This window comes from Sinocyclocheilus grahami, unplaced genomic scaffold, assembly GCF_001515645.1.
Source record: "Sinocyclocheilus grahami isolate Dianchi unplaced genomic scaffold, SAMN03320097.WGS_v1.1 scaffold1196.1, whole genome shotgun sequence".
Classification (NCBI taxonomy): Eukaryota; Metazoa; Chordata; class Actinopteri; order Cypriniformes; family Cyprinidae; genus Sinocyclocheilus; species Sinocyclocheilus grahami.
Window position 1 is genome coordinate 150257 of NW_015506375.1, and position 26019 is coordinate 176275.

The following is a 26019-nucleotide window of genomic DNA, read 5'->3' on the forward strand; positions in this document are numbered from 1 at the left end:
CCTAAACTGGTTCACTTGTCTTAGCTGGTTTCTCATTGTCCTGGTTGGCTGATTTTATAGGGTGTTGGCACTTTTAAACTTTTAAGCCATCCCTGGACCAGCTTGGCCAGGCTTGGAGACCATCTCAAACCAGCTAAGCCCAGCATATCTGGTTTAAAATAGTGTTTTATTATTTTTTATTGCAGCACTGTCACTGCAATGAAAACACAAAAATGATAATAACAGTATTAACAATATAATAAACAGTAGTAGGACCTTTCATTTTTATTACTCTGCAAGGACCTCAAACATGTGTCCATCCAGGATGCTGTCAATGTTCGCTATCTACATCTTTTGCCAGCTGCAAAAACATTATCTATCTTTTTCAAATTCAATGCAAGGTTGTATTCACAAATTCAGTTGGCAAATTGGCTGCATTATATATTGTTTTTACCCATTTTTATGTATTTACATAAATTTCACTAAAACACCTGCAGAATGCTCATTTGGATGTGCACATCTGTGTGTGTGTGTTTTAAAAGAGCCATACTCTGTCAGTCATTCACATTGGGAAAAACATGACAGAGAACTAAAACTGCTAAATCAAATGTGAATATCCATCTCACAAAAAGTGAGCCTTCACGTTATATGTCTTTGACAGGAATAACATGATATTTATCAAGCAACCATTTCTCAATTTTGTTCCTGCAAGAATGTCTTAATATAGCTACAAAAAGAAATTGACCTGCATGTACAACAGACACGGACATTCTACAGCGTTATATGCTTAGTAAAAATATCAGATATTTAACATATGCAGTAAAATACACAGTAATGGGTCCTATAAACCTATATATTTCTGTGTTCTGCAGGCATGAGTCATAAGCAAAGAAATAACCGACTCCTTCTGTTGACTCAACAAAGATCTCTTCTGCCATCTACAGTTCAAACGGAGAAAGTGCACATTGTGACCACAATTCTTGAACAGAAATTACACCAAAAACATATAAATGAATACAAGTGTTAAATAATTTTCACTTAAGTCAGTATAATAAACAGCAAATCATTCAGGGTAAAGACCAATAATAAGTAGGCTACTCTCCATAATAAATTAATTTAAATTATAACTGAACAAAGCGTATACTCTCTGTACAAAGACTGATGTTATTACACGGATAGCAACACCAACTAAATTGCACTGTTTTGAGCTACACAAAGCAAACAAAGTTAAACGAAGTGTTTCTTTTGCAAATTCTCTCGCGGCGGCGGCGGCGGCGGCGGCGGCTGCGTCCTCTTCCGCGAGACTGGGGCCCGGATGAGGTAAACAAGTCACGGGACAGTAAAGGCTCGCGAAACCCTATCGCAACAGTGACGTTACATCAGAGAGCGCCCAAAACACCCTAGCAGCGGGCTGCGATTGGCTGATCGAAGAAGCCGAAAGCGCCCTGATTGGCCGAGAGCGGAGAGCTACTGTAAACGACCACGAACAACAATATCCGAGCCGAAATGAGATCATACACACTGTAGTGATAACAACAACCGGACTGGAAATTTGCCACTCTACTGCTTGCGGCGAGAAGACAATCATTTCGACTAAATGTCACGAAAAACGGGATATTTTTTCCATTATTTTTGGCCGACGACGTTTTCAGATGAGCACGACTCAACCTTGGACATATGAAACTTATATAAAGTAGCAATTATAGCTATTGTTGTTGTTTGGGTGTGTCACATGCCATGAGGCAATCAATATATGTTGAGAACTGGAGAAGCAACTCTTAAGCGTACTGGAGATAAGAAGGAATAGCATCTAGTGCCACTGACAACTGAGACGAGCACATTCATATCTATTGTCCTGGAATTCGTCCAGATCCACAGGTATGTATTTAGGAAAACCAGCGAATGCTAGTCTCAATTTGAAGAAATTCATCTAACAGTCAAAGTTGATCATTTAATACCAAATAATATTAGATCATGAATTGTTTTATCCCCTTTAAATTGCAATATTAATATCATACTATTCTCTTATCACCAGCTCTTACAATGGATAACACACTGCATGACCATCAAGATGATTCCAGCACCTGGAATGACAAAAAGAAAGGAAGAGAAGAGACAATCAAAAACCAAGGACAACATCAGGATCAAACCTTGCCAAACATTTCTCCTCAAGGTGAGAACTTCAGAGAACCACACTGGCCATTAAACAGGTCAGAGTTTCAGGATATTCATTATAGATTGACCTAGATTTAACGAATGTTTCTGTTACCATGTGACGACGTGCTTTTGCAGGGCGTGTGCGGCTCTATTCGGAGTCTCAGGTGTATACGGTGAGCCGCTGGCAGGAAGCAGAGCCCCAGGATGGAGCATTGGTGGAGGAGAACGGAGGAACGGGAGATGGACTTCCATTCAGAGGTCGTTCTCAGTCTGCTCCTGCTGCTCTGTGGAAAGCAAAGAAGTACGGGCGACAGCTGAGGAGAATGAGCGATGAATTTGACACATGGCTCGACAAAGGGGTGAGCTTGCCATATGGTACACTGAATGCATTTCTATTTAATAGACTTTAAACTTAGTATTAAGTCGTTTGGTTGTTCTTAGGAGGTCAAAAGAGCGAACAGCCAGAAACAGACCTACCGAGGATGGTTCTCGTTCCTCTGGAGTTCCAAAGAAGAGGAGGGCAGAGAATGAAGTAGCCATGCTTTAAACAGCATAAGAACAGTTACCAGAGAGCTGCACTCAGATGAAGGCTGGTCTGATCACCATCATGGCCTTTTTGTCAATCAATGTGCTCAAGCTAGTACAAAACCAATCTGAGAGAATGGTATAACCTCTGCAATAACGTAGGTTTATATAAAGGAATTGTCAGTGTTAATTCAATTTGACAATCTTAAGAGGGACAATCTCTTCTAAAATATTAAAGTTGATCATTTAATACCAAATAATATTAGATCATGAATTGTTTTATCCCCTTTAAATTGCAATATTAATATCATACTATTCTCTTATCACCAGCTCTTACAATGGATAACACACTGCATGACCATCAAGATGATTCCAGCACCTGGAATGACAAAAAGAAAGGAAGAGAAGAGACAATCAAAAACCAAGGACAACATCAGGATCAAACCTTGCCAAACATTTCTCCTCAAGGTGAGAACTTCAGAGAACCACACTGGCCATTAAACAGGTCAGAGTTTCAGGATATTCATTATAGATTGACCTAGATTTAACGAATGTTTCTGTTACCATGTGACGACGTGCTTTTGCAGGGCGTGTGCGGCTCTATTCGGAGTCTCAGGTGTATACGGTGAGCCGCTGGCAGGAAGCAGAGCCCCAGGATGGAGCATTGGTGGAGGAGAACGGAGGAACGGGAGATGGACTTCCATTCAGAGGTCGTTCTCAGTCTGCTCCTGCTGCTCTGTGGAAAGCAAAGAAGTACGGGCGACAGCTGAGGAGAATGAGCGATGAATTTGACACATGGCTCGACAAAGGGGTGAGCTTGCCATATGGTACAATGAATGCATTTCTATTTAATAGACTTTAAACTTAGTATTAAGTCGTTTCGTTGTTCCTAGGAGGTCAAAAGAGCGAACAGCCAGAAACAGACCTACCGAGGATGGTTCTCGTTCCTCTGGAGTTCCAAAGAAGAGGAGGGCAGAGAATGAAGTAGCCATGCTTTAAACAGCATAAGAACAGTTACCAGAGAGCTGCACTCAGATGAAGGCTGGTCTGATCACCATCATGGCCTTTTTGTCAATCAATGTGCTCAAGCTAGTACAAAACCAATCTGAGAGAATGGTATAACCTCTGCAATAACGTAGGTTTATATAAAGGAATTGTCAGTGTTAATTCAATTTGACAATCTTAAGAGGGACAATCTCTTCTAAAATATTAGTTCATTGGACAATCTTTCTATATACTGATTCAAAAAATGAAACTCTATTTAAAAACTATTTATTGATATGTATTAAATTCATATTTGACAAAGAAATGTGTTCTATGATGTATTTTATAGATGGATATATAGATGTGCGTTTTGTTGTATAAAGGCTGGAGCGGTTGCTTGCAAAATGTAAATAGAATTCAAGGACTGTGACACTGGATAAAGTCAGTTGTGTGAAGTACAGGTTAGTGACGGTAACAATAATACGGGTAAAGTTATTTCAGTTCATTTGTTGCTGCATCTCAGGTTTGTTTTTTAATGCCAAACTGTTGTGGTGAATAACTAGTAAGATTGGATGAAATCAATTGTTCTGCCATCTCTTTTATGCCGACTATACTTGGATATGTCACCAGGAAAACAATTCCTCACTGCCTTTCATGTACATATTTCTTGATTGTAGAGTTGTCTGTAGTCTCTATTGGATTTTTTCTTTTTATATTCCATCTGCTGGTCTTGTATGTAAAACAACATTTAATTTCTGCCAAACGTATGTGCAGATGAACAACACAAGTTCTGTTTCTGTACTATCAGCCTTGATGATACTTTCATTCCTGTTTCAAGCTCCTTGTACATATTTATACTCGTTCCCATAGATTGAGTAATGGATGAACTGTTTAAATACTTTTTAAAACAATCACACGTTTTTATCTTTTGGTAGAGTTGTCTGTAGTCTCTATTGGATTTTTTCTTTTTATATTCCATCTGCTGGTCTTGTATGTAAAACAACATTTAATTTCTGCCAAACGTATGTGCAGATGAACAACACAAGTTCTGTTTCTGTACAGCCTTGATGATACTTTCATTCCTGTTTCAAGCTCCTTGTACATATTTATACTCGTTCCCATAGATTGAGTAATGGATGAACTGTTTAAATACTTTTTAAAACAATCACACGTTTTTATCTTTTTTCTATCATTTTTTCAAAATAAAAGATTTTCTGGCTGAATTTAGTGTTATGTTATTTGGTCAAAGTGTCCATGATAAAGAAGACAGGCAAATCTTTGTATTAATCATTTTTTTCTGTCATTAATTCAAATATAAATTTTTGGTGGGTCACCACCTTATACAACCTAAATTAACCATGCACAAAAAAAGGTTAACTATGCATAAAAATACATCGTATGACCATATTTTTGACTTTTAATTGAAAAAAACAAACAAACATAAATCACATGCTCATCAATGGTGTATTCAAGTCATTGCATGTAAAAATTGCATTTTTATTTATTTTACTACTAAAGCAAGCATCACATCATTGACTCTATTCACAATGATAATTTAATTTGCTGGATTTTACATTTATTATGCCTTGGGATCAGTAAAGAAATTGTCATATGTTCAGGCTTAAGCTATTTTGCTAGAGTCTCGTTTACAAAACCTTGTTCCACAGTTTAAGGCATCCAGCCTCATTATATCCATCTCACTTAGCTGGAAGTCAAACACCTGTGCATTCTCCTGCACTCTGCACGGCTGCGAGGACCGAGGCAGAACTGAGATGCCTTGCTGCACAGCCCACCTCAGGAGAACCTGGGCAGGGGTCCGACCACAGCTCCTCACTATATCCAGTACCTCGGGCTCCCTCAGGAGAGCTCCTTTACCCAGCGAAGAGTAGGCTTGGAAATGAATGCCTGTCTCCATACATAATTCCCTCAGTTCCCTCTGGATCAGCTTCGGTTGACACTCAATCTGAAGAACCGCTGGGGGGATGCGGCAACTCATGAGCAGCTCCATAATGTGCTTTGCAGTGTAGTTTGAAACCCCTATGGCCTTGAATCGCCCGCTGGCGTAGAACTTCTCTAGGGCCGCCCAGCTTTGCGCTCGATACTCTGAATGACGAGAATCCCCTGGGTCAAGACCCTCCACCCCAGGCCAGTGCACTAGATAGAGGTCGATGTATTCACAGTCTAGTTGCTCCAGACTCCTCAGGCAGCCTTCCTTTGCCCTCGGCCCATGGTCTAATGGGGAAAGCTTGCTGATAATGAACACATCTTCACGGCTTAGGCCATACTTGGGCAGCAGCTCTTTGAGGACTTGCCCTAGATGTGCCTCATTTCCATAAACTGCACCTGTGTCAAAGGCTCTGTATCCAGCCTGAAGTGCAGAAGTGACAGCTTTATTCAGCTGCTCATGGTCCTGGAGCTTGTATGTGCCCAAACCCAAAAGTGGCATTTGTACTCCTGACATCAACGTAACTGATGGTACTATCATTTTTATAACACTACAAACAATTCAGCCCCGAAAAAACATAAAAATATGGTTTTTTAAAGAAATTCTGCCACTTTTTTAAATTCTTTGGTTAAAATCACGATATAGAAAGTAATGACAGCTCTTTTTTTCTTCTGTATTGTGTATTCGAGGGACATAAATTATTGAAAAAGATCAAATGCAGGATGGGTTCTTGGTTCTATCCACTGGTTGAACTGCAAGAAAAGAACAGTTTAAGATGACTAAATGAGAAGTCTGTTGCTCCTCTAAAAGATTATAACATTTTATTGGAAATTATGAGGTAAAAAATATACAAAGATGAATTGTACACAACAAGATCAATAACTTGTAGCTTGTGGTTTGTAAATTCTGAGAAGGTAGAGTTATTTATTATTTTCCTGACCTTGTCTCTTTGGCTTGCTAATGAATTTAAGTTTAAATTGGCTAACTAAAGACCAACTATGCTTAAAGTCATTAAGGTTAATAGCTCACCACTTAATCTTAAGAATTAATGGAGATATTACTAGAAGACCTACAGCTCCATTAGCCGCTTTATATTAAATAATGATAATCATGCATACATAAAAGTTATATAATCAGAATCTTAGAAATGTGAGCAATGAATGTTTGCGTATTACTACGTGTACTAGTAACTTTGTTTTAAGTTAAAGTTTATACTCACGCACGTAAAAGAGCTGACTGGAGAGTCAGAACGCTGTGCAAATTCAAACACAAAGCGCGCCAAATTGCGACAGGATCCGCGTGCTCTTACAGCACGTGACGCCGTACATCCGCTTTCCTGAAATGAGATGATGGACGCAGGATTTCTTTTCGGGCAGCGGAGGGCGCTTTTATTGACGCTGTGGTCATTTAAATGGTCAGTTATTATTACCATCAGTAATGGTCAGTTACTCTTGTATTGTGTGTGTGTTCGGGGAAAATGGGGGTAGGGACGATTGCAGAATTGCGGGAAATAGCTGGGCAATGAGGTAAACAAATCCACGACACAGGAAAATGATTAAATAACCAGCATGTTGCCTTTATTCACGGATATGAGAAGCACATACATGGAAATGAGCATTAAAGCAAAATATGAAACACTTGATCAAAGTTATTTCCATTGTAAGATACTATACATCGTATTTATTGCATTCTCATATGTGACCTTGGACCACAAAACCAGTCAAGGGTAAATTTTTCGAAATTGAGATTTATACATCATCTGAAATCTTAATAAATAAGCTTTTCATTGATGTATGGTTTGTTATGATAGGACAATATTTGTCCGAGATACAACTATTTGAAAATCTGGAATCTGAAGGTGCAAAAAAAAAAAAATCAAAATACTGAGAAAATGGCCTTTAAAGTTGTCCAGATGAAGTTCTTAGCAATGCATATTACAGTAGGAAATTTACAAAACATCTTAATGGAACATGAGCTTTACTTAATATCTTAATGATTTTTGGCATAAAAGAAAAATCAATAATTTTGACCCATACAATGTATTTTTGGCTATTGCTACAAATATACCCCAGTGACTTAAGACTGGTTTCGTGCTCCAGGGTCACATATTATATACAGCACCGATTATGGAAAAACTGTCTAAAGGTGAGAAAATGCCCCATTAGACCCCTAGAGATTGTGCATTTCTTTTGGATAACTTTGTTGTTCTTTGAAGGTTATAGTTCTGAATCTATGAACTTCTTATAGTGCTCTTCTGTGTACTAATAGACCAGGGCCCGTATTCACAAAACATCTTAAGGCTAAAAGTAGCTCATAACTCGCCGATTTAGGAGAAAATCTTAAAACATAATGGGCGTGTCAGTCCTAAATTTATTGCTCTAAGAGTATTTCACAAAGCGTTTTAGCACTAAAACTAACGTTAGCTCCTAAATCTGTGAAACGTTAGGAGTAGTGAAGAGGACTCCTAAGTCACTAAGACCAAGCCACAAACTATCCTAAAATGGCTGTTGCCGGCAATCTGCCTTGGAATGTAAACATTTTAGAAACATTTGATGATAATGACCTTTTAAAAAAGGTATGGCCTTTGGTTTGGAGGTTACCCTAACTACCCTAAACTACTTTGATTATATCGTTGTTTTCATTAAAGCAGCACTATGTAACTTTTGGCGCTCTAGTGGTTAATAAACAGAACCGCACACATCCCGCGGAAGAACATTCCAACCGGAGCTACTTCTCTAAGTTTATGTCTATGGCGATTCACGCAGGTATGTGTTACTCCGCAGCGGTGACGACCCGACCAGGCTACAATAGTCCAAATATAAGTACTATTATAAGTGTACAGTAGTGATTCGGAATAAGACAAAAGCGCGGTTTGGAAGAAGATGAATTCATGATGTACTCGCTCATTATATATTTTTTTTGCAGATTGATGAATTTGAAATGAACAGAAAAAGTTACATAGTGCTGCTTTAACCAGTTGGGCAAGAAGTAACAGCTGTTCTTGTGTTCAGTTTTTTTGTTTTGTTTTGATGTTTGCATGTCTTACTATCGGTCATGATTATTCTACTCTGTTAATTAAAAGGCTGTTTATATGCATATCCGCTAATAGTTTACAAGCAGCACATGTAAGAGACTGACAATTAACTGATCATATACTTGTTTAATTAGAGACATTTAGTCTGCATTTTAAAATCTTTATTTGAATGTGGCAATCATCATTTTTATTTTTAAACCTTTATTTGAATATGGCAACATAATATTGCGCTCTACAATATTTCTATGAATAAATCTCTGACAGACTATCAGCCAATCACTGTGTGCATAGGCTGACAGCATCCATAGCAACGAGGTCAACCCCGCCCTTATTCTTAGCTTAAAGGGGTCATAGGATGCCCATTTTCCACAAGTTGATATGATTCTTTAGGGTCCTAATGAAAAGTCTGTAACATAGTTTGGTTTATTATATACAGCACCGATTATGGAAAAACTGTCTAAAGGTGAGAAAATGCCCCATTAGACCCCTAGAGATTGTGCATTTCTTTTGGATAACTTTGTTGTTCTTTGAAGGTTATAGTTCTGAATCTATGAACTTCTTATAGTGCTCTTCTGTGTACTAATAGACCAGGGCCCGTATTCACAAAACATCTTAAGGCTAAAAGTAGCTCATAACTCGCCGATTTAGGAGAAAATCTTAAAACATAATGGGCGTGTCAGTCCTAAATTTATTGCTCTAAGAGTATTTCACAAAGCGTTTTAGCACTAAAACTAACGTTAGCTCCTAAATCTGTGAAACGTTAGGAGTAGTGAAGAGGACTCCTAAGTCACTAAGACCAAGCCACAAACTATCCTAAAATGGCTGTTGCCGGCAATCTGCCTTGGAATGTAAACATTTTAGAAACATTTGATGATAATGACCTTTTAAAAAAGGTATGGCCTTTGGTTTGGAGGTTACCCTAACTACCCTAAACTACTTTGATTATATCGTTGTTTTCATTAAAGCAGCACTATGTAACTTTTGGCGCTCTAGTGGTTAATAAACAGAACCGCACACATCCCGCGGAAGAACATTCCAACCGGAGCTACTTCTCTAAGTTTATGTCTATGGCGATTCACGCAGGTATGTGTTACTCCGCAGCGGTGACGACCCGACCAGGCTACAATAGTCCAAATATAAGTACTATTATAAGTGTACAGTAGTGATTCGGAATAAGACAAAAGCGCGGTTTGGAAGAAGATGAATTCATGATGTACTCGCTCATTATATATTTTTTTTGCAGATTGATGAATTTGAAATGAACAGAAAAAGTTACATAGTGCTGCTTTAACCAGTTGGGCAAGAAGTAACAGCTGTTCTTGTGTTCAGTTTTTTTGTTTTGTTTTGATGTTTGCATGTCTTACTATCGGTCATGATTATTCTACTCTGTTAATTAAAAGGCTGTTTATATGCATATCCGCTAATAGTTTACAAGCAGCACATGTAAGAGACTGACAATTAACTGATCATATACTTGTTTAATTAGAGACATTTAGTCTGCATTTTAAAATCTTTATTTGAATGTGGCAATCATCATTTTTATTTTTAAACCTTTATTTGAATATGGCAACATAATATTGCGCTCTACAATATTTCTATGAATAAATCTCTGACAGACTATCAGCCAATCACTGTGTGCATAGGCTGACAGCATCCATAGCAACGAGGTCAACCCCGCCCTTATTCTTAGCTTAAAGGGGTCATAGGATGCCCATTTTCCACAAGTTGATATGATTCTTTAGGGTCCTAATGAAAAGTCTGTAACATAGTTTGGTTTAAGTTTCTCAATGGTAGTGTAAAAAAAAACAAAAAAAAAACACCTTTTCAGATCAAGCCGTTTTTTGTAGCATTTTCCTTTAAATGTTAATGAGCTCTGCTGACCCCGCCCCTCTCTTCCAAGCTGCTTTTAGACACCGTTTACTGTTTACTTTGGCCGCATTCATTGTGAAACTTGCTAATTAACACAATAAGATAGGCGATTTGCAAAGATTCATTACAAAACATTATACTCACTTCTTCTGTAGATGAGGCAGGATCATGAATGATTCGCACAAACGTAAGACGCATTTATGTAGATCGGGGGCGCATTCCCTTCAGAAACAATGTAATCCTCTGCGTCTTCAGCGGCTCAGATGTCGGGAGTTAATGACGACTGCTATGTTCATTATTACATCCAACAACAGAACACCTCAGTCACTTGTTAGGAGTCATTCTTATCTACATCTGCTCCAACGGTGAAACAATGGCGCACAGGGTGGGTCTAAGGTAAGACACCAGTCCAGTCTGTGCTGAAACGCTACTGTCAATCAAACTATCATGGGAGGGGCCTGTCTGTGTGACATCATACAGACAGGCATCTGAGATCGGCTCGATTTGAGAAAGGGGAAAACATTTAATCAGATAACAAAAAAAACACTGGGTGGATTTTTATCATTATAGGGTGGTTGTGTGTACACACACTGCCAACACACATTTCAGTTCAAACAACTTGTAAAAGTGCATGTCGCATCCGATGACCCCTTTTAGATTTCTCTCTATTCCTTAGTAAAAGTTTGTCTCAGCAGCTTTGTGAATAGGTTTTAAGAGAAAACTCTTAGCTAAAAACTTTTACTGCCATTTAGGAGAACTCTTAGTGGTAAGATAAAATGTTTTGTGAATACGGGCCCAGATAAACAAGTCCTAACCTCCCACAACTGCACATTTGATCTGCTGTCACAGGATATCCTACTCAAACACAAGGCTTCACTGACTACTGTCTGTATGAAATTCTTTATCAGACTGAAATCAAATAATCTTATGTTCATTCTTATATGGGTCATTCTCAGAAAACAGTACCCATGTGTGCAATAAATGTCTAGGAAAAAAAACTAACAATTTAATAAAATATATTTTTTTTTTTACCTCATTGCACCTGTAGGACGGCCTTGCACCACAATATTCAGATTAGTGGATAATAATAACTGTTTTTCAGTTATAAATAGATGGTTATTGCCTTGCAAATCACTAGCAGTTAAATGCTAAATCTCTGAATAATTTGAACTCAAGATTATTTAGAAGTTAGTAATTTATATACAGACCTACTGCACTTATGTTAAAAGGACGGTGATCAGTGCAGCAATTCTACATTAGTCAATGGTTATATTTTATTTTACAGCATAACAGTTTGGAAAAAACTGAAGGAACAAGGACAATTTCAATAAAAATATTGTCTTTACATAACTAAAATATTATAATGACGGAGACAAACATTGAGATGTACAACAAACATTTAGAAATGCAATAATTTTAAATGTACTTCAAATCCATTATGTGACCAAGTAAAAAAAAAAAAACAATAATAATAATAATAATAATAAGTACCTATATATACTAATATTAAATCACAGAGACAAAGCACACAAATGACACGGTTTCCTGACAAATATCTTAATGTCTACATATATGAGTCCATATTTCTGTTATCTTGTACTTATGATTAGATTTTACTTTCACTACCCTAAAATCTTGAAATGACATGACATTTTGGTATTACTTATTTTGAATTCACCTTGTCCTTTAAACGATCATTAGAAATGCTAAGCAAAAGTCAGCCAATGAAACTAAGGAATTTAAAAAGTTGCTTATATTCACTAAATCTCAAAGTAAACTCATCATTCCCATTAGAAACACGTGTACGAGAAGTCATAAGCTGGTGACTGGAGTACTTCAAATGAGGCATGTAGCACAAGAAAGGGAAGAAACATAAAAGGTATAGTTTGACGTTAAGGAGTAGTTTATGGAGTACAGACTTATGTCAGTACAGCTCTACTGAATGGCTGGGAGGAGAAGAGGTCAGTCACTTTAGAAACACTTGACGGACATCATGAAACAACTGCACTGATCCACATCAGGATGAAGCGTTTCAGGAACAGTATGTGACTGTTCTAATAATATCACCAGTGAAAAAACTAAAGCAAGTCAAACAGGCTCTACTAGCACACAGACACATACAATAACGTGCAACGTGACAAGAACAAAAGTCCTAACAATCCAGCTTGAAATGCTACTTACCTTCACTTTTAACTCACCCATCCTGATGAGCCACACCAAGCTGTTACAGTAATTCGAAACAGAGCATCATACATTCATTAATCTTGGCCAGGGGTCATCGTGGAACAAAAAGAAGATTAAGTGACTTTAATTTACTGAGGTTTAAATTGAATGCCTTTGGCCTTTATATGAAGGGTTCAAGCGGAAAGTGCAGTTTTTATACGAATCTATTTGGCACTTTACACATGAGTGATCAAGTCAAAGGACATTTCTATTATACGAATGATAACGTGAGCGAGTGAGACATGAGGTAGAAATTAAAGAGACTCAATTAAAAACGAGTGACATGAAAACGTTGCGTCTGAGTCAGTCGAATTTTTATTCAGGCGGCAAGATGACAGCGACTGGTAGAACAAGAATCTGTTTTCATAGGTTTAAATCAAAACAAGCATAAGTTTCGAACCTGCTCGAGTGGACAATATGATAAAGAGAGCGGTTTCGGATAAACAGTCGAGAAACAGGCTTTTTACAAACGTACATTTTAAACAGAAGTGTACGCTAACAATAGGCAAACAGCAGTAGTACAAGTAGGACAGGAAACAATGTTGAGTATTCAGTAATATTTTCAATCACAAGCACGTCCATTATAATGTGATGTCAAAATAAGTCTTTATAATCTTTAAAAACTTTCTCAGAGTCTGCGGAGTCGGCAAATCAGCTGTTTGTCTAATACAACGAGATTTGGAAATACAGTGTAGATATTGCACTAATGATTCAGTGTTGTTTTTTTTTATTTATTTTGCGGTTGGCGGCTGGTCAGTCGTTCGCTTCCTTTGACCGGTGGTGCTTTATCCTAGGATGCGGAATCCGAAAGTTGAACGGCTGGTAGATGCGATGTGCTCGGTTAGCCGGTAGGATGTGATTGGTTGATCAGTCAGTTAGCACACAGCTCCGCCCACAACAACCTCTTTAACCATTTCCTCTCTGTTCCTTCCCACTGGTCTCACTCTCAAGAGATGAGATTCAATTTGAAAAAAAAAAAAAAATTATATAAAAAAAAAAAAACAAAACACAACAGTATAAATTTTGGTTATGGAGTCCCTTTAAAAATTTTTTCAAAAATCAAATGACCTCCAAATAACTCTCTGACTCGTGCGAAACACTTGAATATTCTTAAATACCAAAAAAACAAAAAGGTAAACATTCAACACGACTAATTTTCTGTTGGGTAGACTATGCATGTTGAAATATCAATGCAAAAAAAATGTATATATTCAAGCGATCTATTGCATTTTTGAAGTGCATGCTAGAGTAAAATTAACTGTGTGAGTAAAAAAAACAAACAAACAAAAAACAATTCTTTAAAGAAAACTCAAACCGATAAGCCTGGCAAATATAATACAACAGAACATGCTATAAAAATTCATGTGTATTTAACTTCCTATTTGCTGTTCCTTCATCGGGCGGAGGTAAATTTATTAGTTAAATGAGTACAGTATTAGCTGATTGACCCGTTATATCTAAAATCGCTACAACTATCACAGAATAAAAAAAATAAAAATAAAAAAAAAATCACCCCTAACTCCCTGATGGTAAGCCCCTCTTAGATTACTCAGCAACGCTTAGTAGTAGCTACGGCTGAAGCCATTGCTGTACTTGTCCTCCAAATAATCATCCTTATCAAAGCCTGAGCCAAGAGAGTAGCGCTGATAGTGAGAGGAAGGAGCAGCGGGAGGGGGAGGGGGCGCAGAGCTAGCGCCATTGCGGGCGAAACCCCGGGAAAAGCCGGCAGAAGAGGGTGGAGGGGGAGGCGGAGGCAGGAGAGAGCGGCGACCGCCAAGAGGACTGCGCTCACGGTAGTAGCGATCGGCGAGAGGAGGCGTGACCGGCCGCTGAGGGGGAGGAATGCGCCGGTCGTATGGATCCCGATCGTAAAAACGTGGGGATGGGTCAGCATACGGGTCGTGGCGAAGGCTCCTCTCGTACACATCGTGCTCATAGTAGGCGCGGGGTGGCGGCGGTGGGAGAGGAGGGGGTGGAAGTCGGCCACGAGGCGGATAGTATTCACGGGGCGGCGGGCGTGGGGGGACAAAGTGAGGATGGTGGTGTGGGTGAGGTGGATAGTGATGCGGCGGAGGAGGAAAATAGTCCTCCTCTCGGTCATTTCTGGATGGGTTACTGCGTGAGAGGGACACAAAGACCTTTTGGCCCTCCAATTTGGAGTGGTTAAGCTTTGAAATGGCCTCCAGAGCCTCGCTTTCCCTCTGCATGTGAACGAATGCATAATTCTTCACAATATCGCACTCCACCACCTTGCCGAATGGCTGGAAGAGCTCCTTGATTTTGGCAGCGGTGACACCATCGGGAACATTGCCCACGTAGATCTTGGTGGCATTGCGTACCTTGGTGGTGGCGTACTCGACGGTGATGCGGGAGCCGTTGACCTCGTGCTTGTGCAAAGCGGAGACGGCTTTCTGCGCCGCCTCTTCCTCATCCATGTGCACGAAGCCATAGTTTTTCAGAATGTCACAGTCGGACACGGCGCCGTACTTCTCAAACAAAGCACGGAGCTCATCTTCTGTGGTCGCTGAAGCTACATTGCCAACAAATATCTTCACCATTTTGGACAGGAAGAACAGCAGTGCGTTTTGGGATCAGTCTTTGGTTGATTCGCAAGGTATCGAACGATGAAGTTCCTAAGAAACAAAAACAAAGTCAAATAAACAGGCAAAATATATGCAAATCAACTTTACCAAGAATTTCAAATGTAAAACACACAGAACAAACCACAACTTCCATGCTGCCATTCATAGTTTTCCACTGGTATTTAATAATAATTAATGCTTAAATCATAGGAATACAAGTTAAACTATGTATTATTATTACTGGATTATGAAGTCAGATTCACATTGGGGTCCTCATAATCCGGTTGGGGTTTATGTAACTATAATTAAGTATTGTCATTATTGCAAAATATAGGCTTTATTGTAAATTACTACATAATTACTACATGGCTGTGCTAAATGATAGTTTAGCCACCATGCTACAAAAACAGAGCCGGCTCTTATGGCTCCCAAATGGCTCTTTATTTAGTATCACTCAGCCTTCTATTTTAGCCCAATTTAGCAATTGTGAATGGTTTGTGTGTTGGTAAGCAATTTTTTATTCAGTTTTTTCATAAAAGACTTATTTTTATGCTTTTTTCCTACACGGATACTATTACTTAACATTTTAATAAAATTTTGATAAAACACTTTAGTCTTTAGTGCAGGATGGCATTCAGAAATATCAGATGCCTCAGCTTGGATCCTTATTTTTATGCTTTTTTCCTACACGGATACTATTACTTAACATTTTAATGAAAAATTTTGATAAAACACTTTAGTCTTTAGTGCAGGATGGCATTCAGAAATATCAGATGCCTCAGCTTGGATGTGCTGATGCGATTTCTCCTCTCTTGTCCTGTTTTGAGAAGACTCTCTCTTCAGAGAGAGGGACAGATGTTGCAACAATGCAGTGTCTTCCAACTTCAACCAACGCTTGCGTTTAAATCCGGCTCCCCCGTCTCTCTGTGTACCTGGCCTGTACCACTACACTCGCTATCTTCGGAGCGTGTGTCCCCCTTCCTGCTTTCATATAATGGTATGATCCTAGTCTGTCCTCCCATGAGATTAGCCGCATGTGTATTTTTTTTTTGGTAACGAAAAAAATATTCATTAAAATAAGGCTTTTATGAAAACACTAAATTAAAAAAATTGCTTACCAACACACAAACCATTAACAATTGCTAAATTGGTGTAAAATAGAAGGCTCCGGTTGAAGATTCGGCTCTCCCCGGCGGGAGTCGGCTCTTCTCGTTCGCGAACGACACCTCACTACTTTCCGCATGTCTCCCATCGGCCATTGAGAATGAGCTAGACACTCGCGGCTGCCGCATACCGTGTGAAAGGGCCTTAATGGTTTCACTTTCAGGCTATAACGTATAAAACCAGACAATTTCTGGTTCAGTCTTTTTTTTATCTTATGTAGTCAACTCGAACTGGGTTGAAAATCCGATGAAAAGATCTGTGATTAATGTAGCAAAAGATTATCTGCATCTCAATCATGCAACGGCTAAAGCTATCGTGCTAACGCTAGCATCTATTCGCGCCAGACTGAGGAAGTAACGTTAAATAAAATATTTTACTTTAGACATTACAACCCAATAGCATTGGCTAAGAAAATAATCTCACATTGTAAAACAAATCAGCGCGATTAATTACAATTCAATATTCTCGGTTCACTTGAGGACGACGTTCAGTATAGAGAGAGACTATCGGACAACGGAGTGAATACATTTTCTGCATTATGACCATTCAAACGGTCGTACCGTATTTATAATCGACGGGTGAAATATGAAGAAAAGAATTTGAAGTCTCTCATAAAGTGTAATCTTTAAATCTTACCTCCAAAGCGCAACTACACCGAAGACATGGACAAGCTCGCTGATAATGGATGAGGACGGTATAATGCCTCGTTTGAGGGTTGGGGGAGGGTCACATAAGCGCGCAACAGTCTGAGAGTTGGCGCCTCCTACCGTTTGAGCCCAGTTAGTGACAGAAAGTCTGATTCATTTCTGTGAACCGATTCTTTCGAGCCGGCTCAAATGATTCGTCTATTACGTAATCGCGTGATTACGTCAACGCGTGGTACCTTACGGTAAAACTTTGTAGTGTGTTGCAAAATGTGTAACGTTAATATAATCAAGTCGTAAATATATTTTATATTTTCTGCACATATTTATAACATTTCTGCTATTTGGCTATTCGGAGCAACTTACCTTTCGCCCCTATTACTCAAAAACCGGTCGGACCGATCTGTGATCCGATTGGAAAAAACGATTCGTTCGCGAATCGGAAATAACTAACTACCCCAGATGTGCACATGACGGAGGTTGCATCCGGTGTCATTTTTTCTTTCCTTCCTCTCGATTGTTCTGCTCAGTTTACAACAAAATGCCCAATTATTTGAACTAGACAAGCAAATTTACACAGCCCAACTATTAACAAAAGAAGAGTTCATTTACAAAAACAGATAACACCGTTTTTTTTTTTAAATGTTCAAAAATCATTTATTTTTATTTAGGATAAAAAAATTGTTTATCCTGAATTCTAATTAATATCAATCAAACTGCAGTTGGGTTGTTTTGATTGCATAACTAAAAAAATACAGCTAACACATAACACAATATATAAAAAAACATGATTTAAGAAATTTTTTTTTTTTTTTAAAGTTAAAAAAAAAAAGTAATCTGTTTTTGCAAATAAACTCCTCAAATATGGATTAAATGTGATGCTGGCTTTAAGATACATTCCCAAACCTGAAGACTCTAGAAACCTTTTTTTTTCTTCTTCCAACAAATAAAAACGGCAAACGTTGACATTTGAGTATCATAAATAAACGGTTTATCACTTTCTGATTAATAATAACTGTTACATATTGTTTAACAGATCAGTAATGTACATTTAAATTGAAACATGTTAAGATATTAATAATATGAAATCTATTTGAATGTACATTAATGACTTGTTAGTCATAATGGCAAATGTGATTTATAAATGCAAATACTGAACAAGCAAATAAAAATTGCTACCTAATTTGCTAAGTTTGCAAGTGCTCTCAATTGGAAATATTTTAGAAAGTAGTTTTATTTGTATTGCATGCTCTTTAAATCAATTAAAGAACAACAGCATATTTCAAATGTTGCTTGAAGGTGAAACAAAAGGAAAATTAAACAATGCACTAAAATAAAAAGAATACCGTTCATGAACAACGGACCACAAATCACCCAAGGTCTGGTTTATTCATATAATATTAATAATTATCTTCTCCAGAGAAAGGCAACGAAACACAGACTCATTCCAGTGCAGCAGATTGGATCCAACCAGCAATTCTTAATAACACTACAATCCACCAATAATTACTTAATTGGCCCTTAATTAGTTTCAGATATATAACCCCTGCAGTAGAGGAAAAAACAAAAACAACAAAAAACTAATTGTCTGGGCATAGAGTGCTAAGAGGTGATTCACCTCCAGTGCACCGAGGGTTCAAGTCAAAACTTCCATTTCAGCTCAAATAAGACACTGTACTGTGATGTAGAAATGGGGCAGAGGTTACAGATGAGCTACCATATCATTGGCTAGATCAGAACCGATCAGAGCATGATGAGTGGATATAAAAACTCAAATGATGGCTCTACTGAATGTGCCTAGCCATTTGGGTCTCGATTTCGTGTTGTACATTCAGAGCGTCAAACTGCTAATCTCTCCATCTCTGCTCATCACAGCTAACCTGGAATTGGAAGTAAGATCAAGTAATGTGGTGGTTTGCCATTGTTTGTATTTGGGGATCAACAAGGAATAAGGACCAGGGTATGAGGGAAGGGGAAGGGAGGGGGGAGAGTTAGATACAGCTTTCCATGACAATAGCTGGTTTGTGTATGTAGAAAAAAAAATTACTGGCAAACAATTCCAGTTTATTAACACCAACCTCTTCTCGCTGTTTTCTGAATTGAGGACAATTGTGAGGTCCAAGAAAAGCCACATTTGAACAAAATCGCCACATATAAAGATGACAACACAAAGTATTCGAGGGGGGGGGTGAGTAAGGAACAGAAAACCCAAACCAAGACAGAACACCTCCCCCAAAACATAAACCCCCTGAAAAATGTCTATATGCATAAATGTCCCCCATGAACCTGCCTTTACAGCCTCAAGACTCTTCATTGCTGTCGTAGAGCTAAACACGCCAACGATTTCCTCACAGTGCCTCCTCATTCCCAACACATGGGCTCCAGCCGTTCCCCAAGATCTTTTCCACAGAAACAATAGTCTTCCTCACAGTTTTAGCTCGTTGGCGATCTTCGAGGCGATGTTCTTGAAGGCGATGGAGGTTCCGGAGATTCTCTTGAAGCGCACCCCATTGAGCGAGAGGCGAGGTAGCTTGCACACCTCCATCTCCCACTGGACGAAGTCGTCATGTGCGAGGCTGCCCGAAATGCAGAGGAGCATGAAGCGCTCGCGCAGCTCGTACTCGCAGCTGTTGGAGTCCAGAACTTTCCGGATCTCCTTCATCATTTCGTTGGGCTCCATGGAGGAAGTGGTCTTCATGCTCCAGGTGAAGCGGAGGGAGCGTGGCTTGGTGTCCTTGGAGGCCTGGGTGGACGAGGGTGTGCTGGACACTGGAGAAGAGGAAAAAAAGGAGTCCTTGTTTTCGTCGCCAGGCAGTCCTTGGGTACCCTTCTCCATCTTGTCTGCTGTGCTCAACATGGGTCTTCGGTGAAAACGATGAGAGGAGAGAGGCACAAACAGGAAAATGAAGGTGAACATGAGGAAGACAAGGAAATGATAACAGATAGAAGAAACTTAGTTCTAGTTCTGCTTTAACACGCTTAAAACTTTCAGTCAACATGATTATGATCATCAACACAAAACACCAACATGGTGCTATGGTGGAAGACTACAATGCAGTCAAAACATCAGCATCCACTAATTGGACATCTGTAAGGGGCTTTGGAGGTAAAAACAAAAACAACTAAAAAGTACATAAAAATAAAACATTAACTCTGTTATAAGTTTAGAAATTTTAAATTAATTTATTACAGACCCATTTTCAGATACTAAGAAATTCTTGCATGTAAATGAAAGAAATACACTACTGTTGAAAAGTTTGGGGTCAGTAAAATTTGAAGGAATTAATACTTTTATTCACCAATGAGGCATTGAATTATTTAAAGGTGACAGTCAAGATATTTCTAATGTTAGAAAAACATTTCTACTTCAAATAAATGCTGTTCCTTCAAATTTTTTTAGTCACCAAAGAATTCTGGAAAAAAAGTATCAGTTATTATAATATTAACTGTTTTAACATTGATAAGAAATGTCTCTTGAGTGCCAAATCATTATACTAGAATACTTTCTGAAGGATCATGTGACACTAAAGACTGGAGTAACAGCTGCTGAAAATTCAGATTTGCCATCATAGGAATATTTCATTTTAAAATATATTTGAATGATAAATTTGTAATATTTCACAATATTACTGTCTTACTGTATTTCTCATCAAATAAATGCAGTCTTGGTGAGCATAAAAGACATTTCAAAAACGTTTTAATCCTCTTACCAACCCCAAACTTTTGAACTGTAGTGTACATTTGATTATGTCTTGTATTGCAAGTCACCCAGTGATTTAAAAGAAAATACCCAATTTAAGCTTCAAGTGACTCCACACTCAAACGGAATATGAATAAATCTTTTTTTTTTTTTTTTTATGTCTTCGTAAGTAATGATTCAGTGATTGGAGTAGTATGCTTCTGTAGATAAATTATTTTTATTAGTCAGTCGTTGTCCTCACCTGCTGGCCTCATCTCGACCCTCTCCCTCATATGGACTCCTCAAAGAAAACCAACAAGTTTAGTCCCTCAATTCAAGTTATCTTATTGCTGCTAGCTAAGTATTAGTACTGTTCAAGTAGATTTTGGTATCAATACCTAATTATGCTAATAAAACTTGAAGCAAAATACATAAAGCATCTGTTTACAGTTTCTTCACCAACTTCTTGACCATTTAATTTTAAACTCTGAACCTTGGGATCAACACACACTCACATAAGCCACTCTGTATTTAGCCTAAGAACAAATGAGTAGACATGTGGCAGTCTGTGTGTTAAAGCGCACATTTTTACAAGATGCAGTCAGGTAATGCAAGAGTATATAACATTTTAAATGACCCCAAAAGGAATGAAAGCGAATTTCAAATCTTAATTGAAACCCAAGCACAAAATTCAGTATAATGCCTAGAGCAAAACTACCAGAGGTCCTTCTAAACTTAAATTCCCAATCTTGTCTGTCAGATATGAAATGCATAAAACATGTATATCTGGTTAATTTTCTCATGTGTACATTGTACAGCTGAACAAGTGACTTCAGTGAGGTGTGTGTTGAATGATGCATTCGGACGGGGAGACCAGCCACCTCCAAAACAGTGCAGCATGAGAACAAAGGGACAAAAGCAGCACGCCTGTTTTAGTGCAGCCATATAAAAATAAGCAGTAGACCATAAGAGGAGAGAAGCAGGCGTCACCCTTTACAACCCTCACCATGAAAATACGACTGACATCCTCTATTGACCCTGTCTGGCTGTGCGCTTCTCTCTGCAAACTATGAACTTACCTGACCTGTTCAAAATCAAAAGGTCAAGTTTTGGGCGAAGGTTTAGCTGCCATCAACAGAATATACGTAAATGACAAAGAATTCTGTGCCAAATACTTCTACATGCTGTTGTAGATATTAATTTTTCACATACACTTTTGTCTGAGGGTCTACAAAATACACCAGAATAAGGAATTTAATTCTTTCTCGGATGGCGCTGAACAAACAATATTTATGACAATAGCACTATACCTTCATTAACAACCCTTTATTAATACAATAATAGTGTTGTTAATGACAAAACCATTTTTTAAACACTTTTTATTTGAACAACAAAAATTACACTGATTTAAGTCTCAAAAGCCTTAAAAGTATAGTTCACCCAAAAATGACAATTATCATTATCACTACTCACTTCATTCAAAACCTATAAGAATCTTTCAAACACAAATGACAATATTTTTAATATAACCTGAGAGATGTCTGTCCCTCCTTTGAAAGTCCCCACACCCAAAACGTTAATGCTTTAAAAAGTTCATTAAGAGAACATAAAAGTAATCCATCAATGTGAATAAAGTACCTAAATGCAGGTCTTCACTTTGGATCACACAATCACTTTATATGACGAATTTTATATTTAATTTAAAGGGATAGTTCACCCAAAAATTTTAATTCTGTCATTAATTACTCACCCTCATGTCGTTCCAAACCCGTAAGACATTTGTTAATCTTCGGAACACAAATTAAGATATCTTTGATGAAATCTGAGAGCACTCTGACCCTGCATAGGCAACTGAAATGTTTTTGTTTTCTATGCACACAAAAAGTATTCTCGTAGCTTCGCTTCAAGTTGAGCCACTGATGTCACATGGACATGGTTTTACCGATGTCCTTACTACGTTTCTGGGTCTGGGAACATTTGCAGGGTCAGAGAGCTCTCTAATTTCATCAGAAATATCTTAATTTGTGTTCAGAAGATAAATGGAGGTCTTACTGGTTTGGAACGACATGAGGGTGAGTAATGAATGACAGAATTTTCATTTTGGGCTGAGCTATCCCTTTAATCTTTATTTCCCCCCGCATATAAGCATTGATCAATGCACATACATGGAGCACATCAAATATGGTAAACATGCTTGCTTTGGTGAAATGGACTTTGAATAAAGGGACTGAAATTTTTCCAGCTGCATTAAAAAAGACATTCATTTATGTTTCAAAGATGAACAAAAAACGTATTGGTTTGGAACGACATGAGGGTGAGTAAATCATGACCATTTTCATTTTTGGGTCAACTAATGCTAAAACTAATTATAGTAACGGTTCTCAAAATTCAGAGACTTCAGTTAAGAACAGCTCAGCCAATACAGTGAGTCAATTCCAATTCATCATGTTTTTTTTTTTTGACAGATTAATTGTAATGAGCCAATTTATGCGTCATCTGTTCAGAAATCAGACTACAATTGTCACGCTGTTTATTGTGGACACTTCAACAGAAAGAGGTGTTGCGTATCTATTTATAGCAGTGCCTAGTCTTTGTCTTTCATCATTTAATTTGACTGCAAGCTCACAGTTAAGCTAAAGCATTGTTGTTGTTTTTTTACTTTACCACTGTAGATTTAGCTGTACGTTTTAGTATTTTGGTAGATGTACAATAACCTTTAATGGATCATTAAAAAGTTTATGAAATGTTTTATCAAGGGTTTATCAGTCCTTGTGCCATGGTGTACTTACAAACAATCTACAAAGACCTGTCAAACTTGTATTACACCATCATTTAACTGCATTGTAGGAGTGTAGTCATGTTGCATGATGACAGCACAGACGAGGGCGCAGAGAAACCATTTCACAAGATCTGCAGCACAACGTACATGACCGGACTCCATGAGTTCATCTGAGAGAGGAGCGGAATGTGATGCAATTGAAAGAGGGATGTGTTATTCACCGAGGAAGGAGGAGGAGGGGGAAGAGAGGGCTGGCAGAGGAGTGAGTCAGGCAATGGACGCAGAGCATTAGTAAAGAATGATACCATGAAAAGATATGCATATGGAACAAAAATAAATGTTGGTTCAAGACACAAGACATCACAGAAGGAATATAGAGCAAAGGAAAAAGACATTGTCTTGGAAAAACGCTAGGGTAGCGTTATTGCCTACCTTCTGGGAAATCTGAATGAGAGATTTCTACAGAAAAAAAAATTAGAGAAAAAAAAAAAGAAAAAAAATGTGTTTTTCAGGTGCATGAACCATTGGAAAATCTCTCAAAAAAGATAAAACACATCCTGTTTGGCTGATAGGCGAAGAAGTTAAAACGGGATCTTTATGAAACCTATGAAAGGTTTTTCTGACCATTAGTGTTAGCAGGGGGCACTAATAAGGGCACAAGGGTTTGTAGTCAGATTAAAGAATATGAATTATACTTTATGAAGTTACACAGGGCTGTTTAAGATTGCTGAAGAAACTGTGAATTGTAAATGCACTGCATGAATGATGGATGTTAGATTAGGGTCCTGTTTGCAGGGCTCCCACCCCTTTTCACAAATTTTCAGGATTTATAAAATACAAAATATTTTATACCCATGTTCAGTTTACTAAACCAGAAAAGCCAAATTAAGATATCATTAATAATTTCCATGACTTTCCTAGGCATGGAAAACACTCCATGATATTTTTAGGCATTCCCTAACCGTGGGAACCCTGAATTTCATGTTAGTTATCCTTCAGTTAGCATCTCTCTCACTTAAAACCAATATTGCTCCAGCAGCCCTTCGTTTGAGAGTTCATGATCTTAGAGATAAAAAAAAACAGTGCCAGTCCAAACCATCTCGTCCTGAAAGAGGCGAGCACTGGTGAGAGTCATGAGAATGCGTGCATGTGTATTCCTAACAGTTTACGCAGGTAACAGTGTCACCATGTGGATGGATCATAAACTCACCTGCGTACAAATTTGGAAGTAAACTTGCTGAAGATGCCCGTCCCTGGACGGCGCACCTGGCTGCTGCCATGGGAAAGCGAGGGGGAGGCAGAGGGGTCATTGTACGCTGAGGCTTGCTGGTCTCGTGTGGCTCTCTGCTGGCCGGCGTGGAAAGTGCTTCTGCTCGTCACCCCTCTGGAGAAGTTGATACGGTCAGCCATTGAGGAAATGTTTATGTTCTGAGCTGAGGGGGACACCACTGGTGCTTTCTGGTTGGCCGCGCTGTTTTTTGTTCATATGCAAAGGTGAAAAGAGAATCAGTTAATACTCAACTCCAGACATGTGACAAGCCACAGACTTAAATCACATGAATGAGGACCACATTTTTATATATATATATAAAACACACACACATTTTTTTAAACGTTACAAAACAATGCAATAGGTTAATATAAGTGTTAAAGGTGAAGTGTGTAATTTCTGTAGTTACCCAACAGAACAGGAAAAATGACTTTTCAAAAATAATCTCCATCCTGAACTCACACCATTACAAAATATACTGGCATCATATGGTTATTGGCCAATATTTGAGTTTTTTTTAAATAGCCAGCAAACGGTAATCTTTAAAAACTCAAATTTTACACGTAATGCTGTCAAATGTGTTATTTCAAAATGAATCCATTTTACATGTTGTATATTATAATGCTGTGAAGCCTAAATCCACTTGTAGCATGTATTTTTTTTATTATTATTTAGACACCAAAGAATCCTGAAAAAAAATGTTTCCACAAAAATATAAGCAGCAACTAGGACAATAACACTTTTTTTCTTGAGCAGCAACTCAGCATATTAGAATGATTTCTGAAGGATTGTGTAACACTGAAGACTGGAGTAATGATGCTGAAAATTCAGCTTTGCAATCGTAGAAATATATATTAAAATAATTTTAAAGTGTATTATTTCAATGTAACTTTAATTAATTTAATTTTAAATTATTACCAGTATTTTATATCAGTATTCATATTTTATATCAATACCCTAATGCAATGTATGCATAGTGCCACAGTGTTTAAAGGACAAATGGACACAATTTAAGGACAAATGCTTAACTTATAGTCTATCTACATTAAACAGAAGACAAGTATTTTAACATAGACTACACACATCACCCTTAAGTTATCATGCAGCTATTACCAACAAATAACAAGACTCAAACAATGTCAGAAACCAAACCAAAACCAAAAAACTGAGGGAGACAAAACCATT

General features: G+C 38.0%; 5 protein-coding genes across 18 annotated transcripts in view; 2 read left to right on the forward strand and 3 right to left on the reverse strand.

The window, feature by feature from the left end:
* The first annotated feature begins 1391 nt into the window (after positions 1-1391).
* Positions 1392-2876, forward strand: LOC107567912 (bcl2-associated agonist of cell death-like). The gene is made up of 4 exons (XM_016253698.1): positions 1392-1857; positions 2015-2152; positions 2272-2495; positions 2578-2876. Exons 2-4 carry the CDS (start codon positions 2023-2025, stop codon positions 2665-2667), a joined length of 444 nt encoding a protein of 147 aa, XP_016109184.1. The 5' UTR covers positions 1392-1857; positions 2015-2022; the 3' UTR covers positions 2668-2876.
* Positions 2877-2989: 113 nt separating this feature from the next.
* LOC107567916 (bcl2-associated agonist of cell death-like) lies at positions 2990-4561 on the forward strand. The gene is made up of 3 exons (XM_016253717.1): positions 2990-3129; positions 3249-3472; positions 3555-4561. Exons 1-3 carry the CDS (start codon positions 3000-3002, stop codon positions 3642-3644), a joined length of 444 nt encoding a protein of 147 aa, XP_016109203.1. The 5' UTR covers positions 2990-2999; the 3' UTR covers positions 3645-4561.
* Positions 4562-5115: 554 nt separating this feature from the next.
* On the reverse strand, positions 5116-7319 carry LOC107567915 (uncharacterized oxidoreductase YtbE-like). Of its 2 annotated transcripts, none has more exons than XM_016253715.1 (2): positions 6814-7319; positions 5116-6342 (listed from the first exon to the last, which is right to left on the reverse strand). In XM_016253715.1, the coding sequence occupies exon 2, from the start codon at positions 6128-6130 to the stop codon at positions 5267-5269; it is 864 nt and encodes a 287-aa protein (XP_016109201.1). In that variant the 5' UTR covers positions 6131-6342; positions 6814-7319; the 3' UTR covers positions 5116-5266. The 2 variants fall into 2 exon arrangements, with proteins under 2 accessions (XP_016109201.1, XP_016109200.1); XM_016253714.1 differs by having other exon boundaries at positions 6810-7319.
* Positions 7320-12356: 5037 nt separating this feature from the next.
* LOC107567914 (RNA-binding protein lark-like) lies at positions 12357-17180 on the reverse strand. Its single transcript, XM_016253713.1, has 2 exons — positions 17099-17180; positions 12357-15349 (listed from the first exon to the last, which is right to left on the reverse strand). Exon 2 carries the CDS (start codon positions 15272-15274, stop codon positions 14276-14278), a length of 999 nt encoding a protein of 332 aa, XP_016109199.1. The 5' UTR covers positions 15275-15349; positions 17099-17180; the 3' UTR covers positions 12357-14275.
* A 1296-nt stretch (positions 17181-18476) lies between these two features.
* The window catches only part of LOC107567913 (serine/threonine-protein kinase MARK2-like), a 49695-nt gene continuing 42152 nt past the window's right edge, over positions 18477-26019 (reverse strand). For 7 of the 13 annotated variants that reach the window (XM_016253700.1, XM_016253712.1, XM_016253707.1 and 4 more), the window contains 4 exons: positions 24775-25035; positions 23997-24023; positions 21048-21086; positions 18477-19967 (listed from right to left, as the gene is read on the reverse strand). In XM_016253700.1, the coding sequence (XP_016109186.1) occupies positions 19532-19967; positions 21048-21086; positions 23997-24023; positions 24775-25035 (763 nt within the window). In that variant the 3' untranslated portion in view covers positions 18477-19531. The remainder of the gene's footprint in view (positions 19968-21047; positions 21087-23996; positions 24024-24774; positions 25036-26019) is intronic. The other 6 variants (XM_016253711.1, XM_016253703.1, XM_016253702.1 and 3 more) reach the window with 5 other exon arrangements.

What these genes read in the sequence shown, in the direction of transcription:
- LOC107567912 (XM_016253698.1), top strand. Translation starts at nt 2,023, where the DNA reads ATGGATAACACACTGCATGACCATCAAGATGATTCCAGCACCTGGAAT. An exon ending in GCCAAACATTTCTCCTCAAG is followed by an intron (nt 2,153 to 2,271) that starts GTGAGAACTTCA and finishes GTGCTTTTGCAG; the next exon opens with GGCGTGTGCGGCTCTATTCG. An exon ending in ACACATGGCTCGACAAAGGG is followed by an intron (nt 2,496 to 2,577) that starts GTGAGCTTGCCA and finishes GGTTGTTCTTAG; the next exon opens with GAGGTCAAAAGAGCGAACAG.
- LOC107567916 (XM_016253717.1), top strand. Translation starts at nt 3,000, where the DNA reads ATGGATAACACACTGCATGACCATCAAGATGATTCCAGCACCTGGAAT. An exon ending in GCCAAACATTTCTCCTCAAG is followed by an intron (nt 3,130 to 3,248) that starts GTGAGAACTTCA and finishes GTGCTTTTGCAG; the next exon opens with GGCGTGTGCGGCTCTATTCG. An exon ending in ACACATGGCTCGACAAAGGG is followed by an intron (nt 3,473 to 3,554) that starts GTGAGCTTGCCA and finishes CGTTGTTCCTAG; the next exon opens with GAGGTCAAAAGAGCGAACAG.
- LOC107567915 (XM_016253715.1), bottom strand. Translation starts at nt 6,130, where the DNA reads ATGATAGTACCATCAGTTACGTTGATGTCAGGAGTACAAATGCCACTT.
- LOC107567914 (XM_016253713.1), bottom strand. Translation starts at nt 15,274, where the DNA reads ATGGTGAAGATATTTGTTGGCAATGTAGCTTCAGCGACCACAGAAGAT.